This window comes from Trachypithecus francoisi, unplaced genomic scaffold (genome assembly GCF_009764315.1).
Source record: "Trachypithecus francoisi isolate TF-2019V2 unplaced genomic scaffold, Tfra_2.0 Lachesis_group6, whole genome shotgun sequence".
Taxonomy (NCBI): Eukaryota; Metazoa; Chordata; class Mammalia; order Primates; family Cercopithecidae; genus Trachypithecus; species Trachypithecus francoisi.
Window position 1 is genome coordinate 84,962,701 of NW_022681471.1, and position 12,113 is coordinate 84,974,813.

At 46.4% G+C, this 12,113-nt stretch overlaps 1 protein-coding gene across 1 annotated transcript in view; it reads left to right on the forward strand.

The window, feature by feature from the left end:
- The first annotated feature begins 5,054 nt into the window (after positions 1 to 5,054).
- GNL3L (G protein nucleolar 3 like) overlaps positions 5,055 to 12,113 on the forward strand; it is a 35,878-nt gene continuing 28,819 nt past the window's right edge. Inside the window, 2 exon segments of the mRNA XM_033201935.1 lie at positions 5,055 to 5,323; positions 7,802 to 7,867. Coding sequence (XP_033057826.1) covers positions 7,852 to 7,867 — 16 coding nt within the window. The 5' untranslated portion in view covers positions 5,055 to 5,323; positions 7,802 to 7,851.

A 12,113-nucleotide genomic window follows, 5' to 3' on the forward strand; every position in this document is an offset into this window, starting at 1 on the left:
GCAACCTCTGCCTCCCGGGTTCAAGCGATTCTTGTGCCTCAGCCTCCCCAGTAGCTGGGATTACAGGTGTGCGCCACCACACCGGGCTAATTTTTGCATTTTTAGTAGAGACAGGGTTTCGCCATGTTGGCCAGGCTGGTCTTGAACTCCTGGCCTCAAGCAATCTGCCTGCTTCGGCCTCCCAAAGTGCTGGGATTACAGGCATGAGCCACCACACCTGGCCAGAATGAGATATTTATGTAAAAGAAAAACAACAAGTACAAAGTATGCTCAATAGTGAGACAATCTGATATCATGTGCCTCTTGAGGTCGATTCAAAACAAAATAAAGGATATCCCCTATGTACTGTTCTTGCTAAAAATATTTATTCTGAATCTATTCACGTGAAAAGAACAAATGAACACAGAATATGGGACATATTACAAGACAATTGGTCTGGACTCTTCAAAAACATAAATGTCATTTGAAACACAAAAAATATAGGGGTATTATTCTAGATTAAAAGAGGTTAAAGGGATATAACAACAAAATGTAACATATAAATGTCAGGCGTGGTGGCTCATGCCTGTAATCCCTGAACTTTGGGAGGCCAAGGTGGATGGATCACTTAAGGTCAGGAGTTTGAGACCAGCCTGGCCAACGTGCAGAAACCCTGTCTCTACTAAAAATACAAAAATTAGCCGGGCATGATGGCAGGCGCCTGTAGTCCCAGCTACTCGGGAGGTGGAGACAGGAGAATTGCTTGAACCCAGGAGGTAGAGGTTGCAGTGAGCCGAGATCACACCACTGCACTCTAGCCTGGGCAACAGAGCGAGACTCCATCTCAAAAAAAAAAAAAAAAAAAAGAAATGTATACATAAAACTTGATTAGATCCTGGGATCAAAAATGAAAGCTGCATTTTGGGGATAACTGGGGGGAAATGTGAATATGGGTTACACATGATGGCATTATTGAATTATAGTTAAATCTTCTTAGGTGTGATAATGGTATTGTGGTTATGTAGGATGATATTTGGTGAAGTATAAGGGTATATGGCTTTCATTATACCACTCTTCAACTGTTCTGAATTTGGAAACAATATAGAATAAACATTTGGCTGGGTGCAGTGACTCACACCATAATCCCATCACTTTAGGGAGCAGAGGCAAGCAGATTGCTTGAGCCCCAGGAGTTCGAGACCAGTAAAAAAATCTTTTTTTTTCATGCTTAAAAGCCTTTTTAATTAATTTTTTATTTTATTTTATTTTTTTACAGGTAAAAATGTATCTTTTTAAACCCCTGTAGTGTCTCATTATCTCACCTTAGAAACAATAATTGTCATGAATTTAGAGTGTACTCTTCTGATTCAGTTTTTTTTTATATACTTTAAGTTCTAGGGTACGTGTGCACAACGTGCAGGTTTGTTACATATGTATACATGTGCCATGTTGGTGTGCTGCACCCATTAACTCGTCAAAAAAATCTCTTTTGAGAGAAGTCTCACGCTTGTCCCCCAGGTTTGAGTGCAATGGCTTAATCTCGGCTCATTGCAACCTCTGCCTCCCAGGTTCAAACGATTCTCCTGCCTCTGCCTCTCAAGTAGCTGCGATTAAGGCACCTGCCACCATGCCCAGCTAATTTTTTGTATTTTTTTTTTTTTTTAGTAGAGATGGGGTTTCACCATGTTGGCCAGACTGGTCTCGAACTCCTGACCTCAGGTGATCTGCCTGCCTCAGCCTCCCAAAGTGCTGGGATTACAGGTGTGAACCACTGTGCCCGGCCGAGATCAGTAAAAACATCTTTAAAAATTAGCTGGGCAGGCCGGGCACAGTGGCTCAAGCCTGTAATCCCAGCACTTTGGGAGGCCGAGACGGGTGGATCATGAGGTCAGGAGATTGAGACCATCCTGGCTAACATGGTGAAACCCCGTCTCTACTAAAAAATACAAAAAAACTAGCCGGGTGAGGTGGTGGGCGCCTGTAGTCCCAGCTACTTGGGAGGCTGAGGCAGGAGAATGGTGTAAACCCGGGAGGCGGAGCTTGCAGTGAGCTGAGATCCGGCCACTGCACTCCAGCCTGGACAACAGAGCGAGACTCTGTCTCAAAAAAATAGAAAAAAAATTAGCTGGGCATGGTGATATGCACCTGTAGTCCCCTAGCTACTCGGGAGGGTGAGGTGGGAGGATCCCTTGACCCCAGGAGGCGGAGGTTGCAGTGAGTGGAGGTCATGCCACTGTACTCCAGCCTGGGGGACAGAGCAAGACACTGGCTTTAAAAGAAAAGAAAAGAAAAAAAAAAAAAAGGAGGAAATACACACAAAGCAATAATACATTTTTGCAAGAATGCATATATGCAAAAAAATGCATAAAACACCTTAGAATGGCTGCCTATAGGAGGGAAATGAAAGTGGGAAGTAGAGATGAAAGAGATTTTAAAAAATAACACAATCTCTCACTAAAGTAATAATATTCATCAAATACATGGAAAACACAGAAAAGTACAAGGAAGAATTAAATTCACTGATAATATCACTTTGACTTGTTAGAAATGCAAATCCGCAGCCCTAAACCAGACTTACTGAATCAAAACTCTGGGCATGAGGCCCAGTAATTGGTGTTCTAACAAGCCCTCCCAGTGATTCTGATGCTGGGGAAAGTTAGAGAACCACTAATCTAGATTTAACTATTATTAACATTTTGTTTCAGATCCTTGCAGTCTTTTAAAAAATATGAAATATTTCAGACATACGAATAAGTATAGAGAATATAACAAAAACCCACGTACCTACCACTTAGCTTAGAAAGCAAAATATTAGACAAACAGTTGAAGTTCCCTGTGTATCTCTCTCTCATTCTGTTCTTTTGTTTTCTTCCCCAGAGGTAATCAGTATTCTGGATTTGGTATTTCTCCTTACAAATTATTGTTGGCTGGGGGCGGTGGCTCACACCTGTAATCCCAGCACCTTGGGAGGCCAAGATGTGGTTGGGTCACTTGAGCTCAGGAATTTGAGATTAGCCTGGGCAACGTGGCGAAACCCTGTCTCTACAAAAAAATACAAAAATTAGCCAGGTGTGGTGGTACAAGCCTGTAGTCCCAGGTACTCAGGAGGTTGAGGTGGGAGGATGGCTTGAGTCAGGGAGGTGGAGGCTGCAGTGAGAGGAAATCAAGCCAGTATTGCAGCCTGGATGACAGAGCAAGACCTTGTCTAAAAAAAAAATTGTTTATATATCTATTTAATCTATAAGCAACATTGTTTGCTGTTTTCTAGATTTTAGAACTTTATATAAATGGTTTCATACTTTATGTATCCTTCTGCAATTTGTATTTTATCTCAGTATTGCGTTTTTGAAATTTAGCCGGGTCAATGCAATGCATTTCTCATTGTAGTATTCTGCATAGTATTCTGTCATATGGCTATACCATAATTTACTTATTCATTCTCCTGTTGGTGGAATTTTGGGTTGTTCACATTTTTTTCTCTATTACAAACAGTTCTGCAATGAACATTCTCTCACATACTCATTGAGCAATGTATAAGAATTTCTCTAGGAGTTAAAGTTTAGGGGTGATCTCCATCTATCTATCTACCTATCTATTATTCAATCATCTCCAATACTAGAATTGCTGGGTCCCAGGGTCATCTTCAGCTATTCTGGATACTTCCTAATTGTTTTCCAAAGTCATAATAGTTTCCACAAGATTTCATTGTATTTTTTCCCTTATATCTTGTGCATTTGGGATTTTAAAAAGTCCTTCCCCAGTCAACAAGTCACAAAGATATTCTCCTGCATATATTAATTTCATAGTTTTACCTTTCACATTCACAGTTTACCTCTTAGGTGGAAAAATAGGGATCCAGTTTTAAATTTCTTTTCCTGGAGAGCCAAATTTCCCAATGCCATCTACTAAACAGCCCATTTCCCATGGTTTGTGGTGCAGGCCTGTAAACTCATCCATTTAACAAACACTTGTTGAAGCCTGCCTCGTACCAGTTTTGTGCTGGGTGTTGTTGAAGGCTTGAAGATACACGGCCCCTGCTCTCAGGGAGTTCACCCTCCTGTGGAGACACAGTCACATAAACAACTACAATATTGTGGTAAGTGCTAGCTTAGCCGTACAGGTAAGGTGCTCTGGGTTTCTGACTCATCTGGAAAGTCAGGGAAGGTTTCATCGAAGTGACAAGTTAGGTCTTAGAGAAACAGAAAAAAATTGCAAATGCAGGCGGAAAGGTGCAAGTGATCAGGGCTGGTTTGGGGTCCAGAGGAATTTCATGTGTCTCTAGGATGAGAGGTTAGAAGCCCTCCAACAAAGTAGAGAGATAGTGAGTCCTGTTTATGCAAGGGGAAAAGGGACAGAGGGAGTCATTTTCAGCCCATCTGTGCTTGAAGTGGAGAAACAACCCACCCTCGGAGGCACAAAGTCCCACCTACTCTGTGCCCTACTCCAGGGTTTAGGCTTGAGGAAAAGGAGGGGCTGGAATTAAACCATCAGGAAGAAAACATTTTCAGACTAATATTTACTATCTTGTGGGGGTAGACTTCACTTCCCAGACAGCTCCTTGAGATGGCTTCAGAAACCCCTACTTGCCCCACTCCAGAGAGATAAATTCATTCCCTTCTGCAGAAGCTGCTCCGGGATTGAGGGAAGGATGGAGTAGGAGGGGAAGAAGGCAAAAAGGGTGGGAGGAGCTTCTAGTTGTTCTGGTTTCTGCTCCAGCTCGGGTTGGGTCTGACCATAGATCTGAACGTATGCAGAGAGAGCTGGGAGTGCTCAGGGATTGTCTGGGGCCCAAGGACCCGGGAAGGTGGTTGGGAACAGCTAACCAATTCACTTCAGGTGGGGAATACTCGGCCAGACATGTGACCTAGGCGGCCATTTTCTCACACCCTGCTGTCGCAATCTTCCATGCAGACAAAGACACCATCCCCCACCCTTGTCTGATTCGGGCGTGGGGACTGCGTGGTTACTGATATTTGGAAGCACGCATATTTAACCCCAGACAGATGCCCGCAGACAACATTTTGGCTTGCAAGTAGGGTATGTAGCCGCACCAGTCGACCCGCCACTTCTTCCCGGTCACTTGGCCGTCCTCCTTCTCCCTCCTCCGCTATTTCCTTACCTACCGGGCAGCCAGGAGGCGGGGCCAGCGTGGTAGCGAGGAAGGGACGGGCGGGCGCGAGCTGTCAGTCAGAAGCCCCGCCCCTCGCGGAGAACGCACAGTGGGCGGAGTCGGGCGCCGCCGGCCTGGGATCCGGAAGTCGGAGCCTAGCTGCGCGAGAGCATCTGCTCGCCCAACCGACTTGTCGTGTTGCCCTCGCTTCTCAGATCTCCGCCGGAAGTGTAGGTAAGAAACCACTCTCCTCTTTTCTTACCTAGACGGCCGGGCAGTTAGGATCGTGTATTGGATGTGAAACCGAAGATGCCCGCCAGCCTGGAATAGAGAGGTAAACAGCCGGATCCCTTCCAGGGTAGAAGGACCCGGAAGAGGGGCAGGGTTCGCCGCACACGTGGAAACGCGCCTAATTGCCTTTTCGCGGAGTGGAGTTTGCCGGGAGAGGGGCATTGCCCCATCCCAGCTAGAAAGGTGTAGACCCGGGACACACGGTGTAGAGAGGCACAAACTTCACTTGTGTGGTGAAGCGTTGATCGTCCTGAAGATAGTGAGGCTCCATTCTGCATTCACCCTGTATAGACAGGAGTCGACCCACCGAAGGAATGGGGGACATCCACCCCAACCGCGTAGAGACATCTCCCTCAACCCAGCTGAGCATCGCAGACTTCTCCCGTCTTAAGGCACTTCCTTGGCTTGGCTCTAGACAGCCGCCTCGAGGCACCTCCTCAGGACAGACAGAGGCTTTGATGTATCTGCCCCCATACCAGTATAGAGAGGAGCTTAGAAACATTTAATATACAGAGGGAGGGCACCTCCTCCCCATTCACATAGACTTAGAGCCCTCAGTGTCCCTCCCCAACTCACCCGTTCCAAAGTGGTTGCAGATACAGGCCTCATCCTATAGACAACTAAGCCGATTGCCCCCTCCTCCTAGGTTAGATTGAGTCCCCATTGTGGAGAATCAGACCTGATCCCTACTTCCGTAGCCCCCGTTTTACCGAATGTGTAATTTTTCGAAGCACCCAAACAGAAACAGACCGTAATCCATGAAGAGACAGGTCTGCCCCTTGAGGGGCCATGGGAGTAGAGGGGCTCAGATGTGTTCCTCTCCTTTTGAGGTAGACACAGATCATCCCCCTACCTCCCCTACCTCCCCCAAAGATTTAGAATCACTAAATGTAGCAAGGGAGATACCCCACAGGAGTAGATGTGCAGATCTCCCTCCCTGTAATGTTGAGAGGGAGTGACATCGTTGATTACTTGGCAGTGCAGTGCCTACGGTCTCTCCCCTTTACCCAAGGTAGTGGAGCTCAGATCTGTTTCTCTCCACCCAGGGTAGAATCACAGATGCCCCCACCCCCAAGTATTAGGGCTGATCTATTAATTTATAGCTGCATTGCCTGCCCCTTCCACACACCACCCATGCAGAGAACCAGAGCCCCTATTTCTTTCAGTGTTAGTGTGCTGCTGACTTCAACCAGCATAAAAGATGAAAGTTGTCACAGTCCACCTCCCGTAGAAGGGTCCAGAATAGCTCACTGCAGGTAAGGTGCAGACCCGCTTATTCAAAGCTGCATAGTTGCGGAATCAGGCATGTTGATCCCGCACCTCAGCCCTCTCCAGGGTAAAGAGATGCAGGACCCATTCCCCAATCTAGAGATAAACAGATCTGTGGTTCTTTTCCCATGCAGCAGAGATGCACACAGCCACTTTGTGGGTTTCCCCAGTTTCTCTGCACCCCAGAGTAGGGGGACAGATGGCAATCCCCCCAACCCAAATCACCAAGGTATAGACCCCAGGCATAGGCATAGATTTTTACCCCCTCCAAGATTTTGTACTTATCTCAGTCCATATAGACACTCAGGTAAGAATCCCTGCTCTATGGCCGGGCACAGTGGCTCAAGCCTGTAATCCCAGCACTTTGGGAGGCCGAGGCGGGCGGATCACGAGGTCAGGAGATCGAGACCATCCTGGCTAACACGGTGAAACCCCGTGTCTACTAACAAAATACAGAAAACTAGCCGGGCGCGGTGGTGGCCGCCTGTAGTCCCAGCTACTGGGGAGGCTGAGGCAGGAGAATGGCGTGAACCCGGGAGGCGGAGCTTGCAGTGAGCTGAGATCCGGCCACTGCACTCCAGCCCGGGCCACAGAGCGAGACTCCGTCTCAAAAAAAAAAAAAAAAAAACAAAAACAAAAACAAAAAAAAGAATCCCTGTTCTCAGGCCCCTTTTCCCCATGGTAGACTCCTGGGCTCTATTTACGCCCTTTCCCACCACCTCTCCCAGGGTAGATGAGATATAGAATCCCCTACTTGGGAAAAGAGGCACTATTATCACCCCATATAGAAGTAGACCATCCTTGCGTGCCCCTTTCCCCTCAGTGTGGAGGTGTTTAGCACTAGTCTTCTACCTAGAATATAACACTACAGTGTGGAGGAATAAGAACCAAAGACCTCATCTGATGCTTTGAGCCACTGACTCCACCCGGGATGAGGTTGAGACCTATTCCTCCCTTTGGGTAATATGACACTTCCTTCTCTGTGTGGACTCAGCCATATGAGGCTCTAGCTTCAGCTTCTCCCAGTTTTCCTAATTATTACGGCTTCCTCATAATGTTCTTTAACATTTTACTTTTAGGGGACTTAGGAGGGGGCTTGTGGCATTGTGGTTCCCAGCTGTCTTCAAATTGCTTCTTCTCCCATTCTTACAGGAAGAGAACAAGCAGATTTGAATCTATCTGCTTTCAAGCTGGTCATCGCGATGAAACTTAGACACAGTGAGTTTCCTTTACCACCCCTCCCAATCCTGTGCTTGTAGTGAATATTCATAGAATTTCACAGCAACTTTTTGTTGTTTTGGGTTTGGTTTTTTTTTTTTTTTTTTTGAGACGGAGTCTCGCTCTGTCGCCCAGGCTGGAGTGCAGTGGCCGATCTCAGCTCACTGCAAGCTCCGCCTCCTGGTTTACGCCATTCTCCTGCCTCAGCCTCCCGAGTAGCTGGGACTACAGGCGCCCGCCACCTTGCCCGGCTAGTTTTTTGTATTTTTAGTAGAGACGGGGTTTCACAGTATTAGCCAGGATGGTCTCGATCTCCTGACCTCGTGATCCGCCCGTCTCGGCCTCCCAAAGTGCTGGGATTACAGGCTTGAGCCACTGCGCCCGGCTTGGGTTTTGTTTTGAGATGGAGTCTCACTCTGTCACCCAGGCTGGAGTGCAGTGGTGCAATCTCAGTGCACTGTAACCTCCGCCTCCTGGGTTCAAGCATTTCCTGCCTCAGCCTACCGAGTAGCTGGGATTATAGATGTGTGCCACCATGCCAGGCTACTTTTTGTATTTTTAGTAGAGACGGAGTTTCACCATGTTGGCCAGGCTGGTCTCGAACTCCTGACCGCAAGTGATCTGCCCCTGTTGGCCTCCCAAAGTGCTGGGATTACAGGCGTGAGCCACTGCGCCTGGCCTTCACAGCAACTTTTAAAAACTGCTGAATATGTTTCAGATCACTCAGTCTGGGTCTTTTTCATATGGTATCATTGCTGTCTTCCTGACTTCCTTCTGAGAGAATGTTTCCCTTATGCCCCATTCTCAATTTATAGATGAGGAAACTGAGGCTTAGCAAGGTTAAGTGATTTGATCTGAGGTGAATTGCGATAAATAACATATCACACTGCCTATAACCCCAACATGTCCTAACATTTTTCTCTATCAGTTGGTACCATAAGTTGTACTAGTGGTTAAGAGCGTGCTTGTAATCCCAGCTGCTTGGGAGGCTGAGGCAGAGGAGAATTGCTTGAGCCTGGGAAGCAGAGGTTGTGGTGAGCCAAGATCATGCCACTGCACTCCAGTATGGGCAACAGACTGAGACGCTATCTCAAAAAAAAAAAAAGAAAAGAAAAGAAAAAAACAAAACAAAAAAAGAAAAGAAAATGATAACATTTGGATAGTACACTGGCACTGGGTAGGCTGGATGAGGATTGTGCAACCCAGTGGCTCTGTTTTCTGTGTGAGTGCTGGCCCTGCCAGTGGACAGCCTGGTGGGAAAAAACTTAATACATTTTTTATATAATCATAAAAATGTCATCAAGAATCATACTGTTAATACCAAAAGCAAATAATCATACTTTTTTTTAAATTTTAATTTTCATGTTTTTTGGAGATGGAGTCTTGCTTTGTCACCCAGGCCAGAGAGCAGTGGTGCCATCTCAGCTCACTGCAACCTCCACCTCCTGGGCTCAAGCGATTCTCCTGCCTCAGCCTCTGGAGTAGCTGGGATTACAGGTGCCTGGCACTGCGCCTGGCTAATTTTTGTATTTTTAGTAGAGACGGGGTTTTGCCATGTTGGCCAGGTTGGTCTTGAACTCCTGACCTCAAGTGATCTGCCAGCCTTGGCCTCCCAAAGTGCTGAAATTGCAAGCGTGAACCACCATGCCCGACCAAATAATCATATTTATAAGTAACACAAGAAAGGTGGTAATTATACTTTATTTAGGAACATCTAATACTAGATGATAAAAATATTGATAGTGACGGAAAAGACAAAAATTACCTGGTTAAATAAAGTAGGATATATGCATACTTAAGAATTCTGGCTGTTTAAAAAATAAAGGAGTATTGTATAGAAAGATTATATGTAAAAACTGTATTGTGTGGAAAGACTATTAGATGGAAAGATGTTCAGATTTGCTAACTGAAAGAAGTTGGCCCACAGGACTACAGTATGTTATCCTTTATGGAAGGAAATAAGTATATTGGTATTTACATAAAGAAAATGATGCACAATAAACTAATAAAGTGCTTTCTTGTGGCAGTGAGGGGACTGCAATGTATAGGGACAAGCATGGGAGGGAGACCTCTCAAAATAACACCTTTTTTTTTTTTTTTTTTTGAGACGAAGTCTCACTCTGCCGCCCAGGCTGGAGTGCAGTGGCCGGATCTCAGCTCACTGCAAGCTCCGCCTCCCGGGTTTACGCCATTCTCCTGCCTCAGTCTCCCGAGTAGCTGGGACTACAGGCGCCCGCCATCTCGCCCGGCTAGTTTTTTGTATTTTTTTAGTAGAGACGGGGTTTCACCTTGTTAGCCAGGATGGTCTCGATCTCCTGACCTCGTGATCCGCCCGTCTCGGCCTCCCAAAGTGCTGGGATTACAGGCTTGAGCCACCGCGCCCGGCCAAAATAACACCTTTTTATTTTGGAATCATATGACTATTACCTGTTAAAAATATAGAATAATTCTACACATCTACATTAGTGAGGAAAATGGTGAAAATTTAATAGAAAAACTTCCTATGTGCACACAAAACCAAGACCTTCACTGGTAAATTGCAATTAATGATCAGACTAACTGGGATGATTGCTGGGAAAGATGGGGGGAGGTACCGTGTGGTGCAGCTGTCTGCACTCTGGCCTGGGGATATCTTGGACCCAAATGATGATGATCAAGTCTGGGAATGTTTTCGAGGAGTGCTGAAGAGTGTTCAAATGCAGTTTTACCTGTTGTGCATTCTTTTACATTTTTTATTTTTTTTGAGACAGAGTCTCGCTCTGTCTGCCCAGGCTGGAGTACAGTGGTGTGATCTCAGCTCACTGCAACCTCCGCCTCCTGGGCTCAAGTGATTTTCCAGCCTCAGCCACCCGAGTAGCTGGGATTACAGGTGCCTGCCACCACACTTGTCTAATTTTTAAATTTTTCGTAGAGATGGGATTTCATCGTGTTGATCAGACTGGTTTTGAACTCCTGACCTCAGGTGATTATCCCGCCTTGCCTCCTAAAGTGCTGGGATTACAGGCATGAGCCACTGCGACCAGCCTATTTTTTATTTTTTATTTTTACATTAAAAAAATTTTTTTTTGAGATGAAGTTTTGCTCTGTCCCCCAGGCTAGAGTATAGTGGCAGGATCGTGGCTCACTGCAAGATCTTGGCTCACTGCAACCTCCGCCTCCCGGTTCAAGCAGTTCTCCTGCCTCAGCCTCCCGAGTAGCTGGGATTATAGGCGCCTGCCACCACACCCAGCTAATTTTTATATTTTTAGTAGAGATGGGGTTTCACCATGTTGGCCAGGCTGGTCTTGAACTTGTGGTCTCAAGTGATCTGCCCGCCTTAGCCTCCCAAAGTGCTGTGTTTATACGTGTGAGCCACCATGCTTGGCCTATTTTTTATTTTTTTTAGATGGAGTCTCGCTCTGTTGCCCGGGCTGGAGTACAATGGCATGGTCTCGGCTCACTGCAACCTCTGCCTCCTGGTCTCAAGCGATTTTTCTGCCTCAGCCTCCTGAGTAGCTGGGATTACAGGTGCGTACCACCACGCCCGGCTATTTTTTTTGTATTTTTAGTAGAGATGGGGTTTCGCCATGTTGGCTAGGCTGGTCTCCAACTCTTGACCTCAAGGGATCCACCCGCCTCGGCCTCCCAAAGTGCTGGGATACAGGCGTGAGCTACGGCGCCTGGCCACTGTTCATGTTTGAGTGGTTATTTTTTAAGGGGGGAGTGTCTACTACTTAAAAAGTTTACAACTGGCAGGGTAAGATGGCTCACGCCTGTAATCTCAGCACTTTGGGAGGCCAAGGTGGGCAGATCACGAGGTCAGGAGTTTGAGACCAGTCTGGCCAACATAGTGAAACCGCATCTCTACTAAAAATACAAAAAATTAGCCGAGTGTGGTAGTGTGTGCCTGTAATCCCAGCTACTTGGGAGGCTGAGGCAGGAGAATCACGTGAACCCGGGAGGCGGAGGTTGTAGTAAGCTGAGATCGCGCCATTGAACTCCAGCCTGGGTGACAGTGCGCGACTTCATCTCAAAAAAAAAAAAAGTTTACAACTATTGGTGTTGGTGGCACAGGTGTATAATCCATGGAACTTGCCTACTTGCCTGCCTTGTCTGCCTGCTGGTTGGTTACCAAACACTGATAAAGATGTCATAGTAGGACAATGGAGGGGCAAAGGAATTGCGACTTTGTGCAGAAGTGCGATTGTAATAGACTGTGGGATGCTACCTGGTCAGGAAGGGAAGAAGGATGGCTGACAAATAAGGA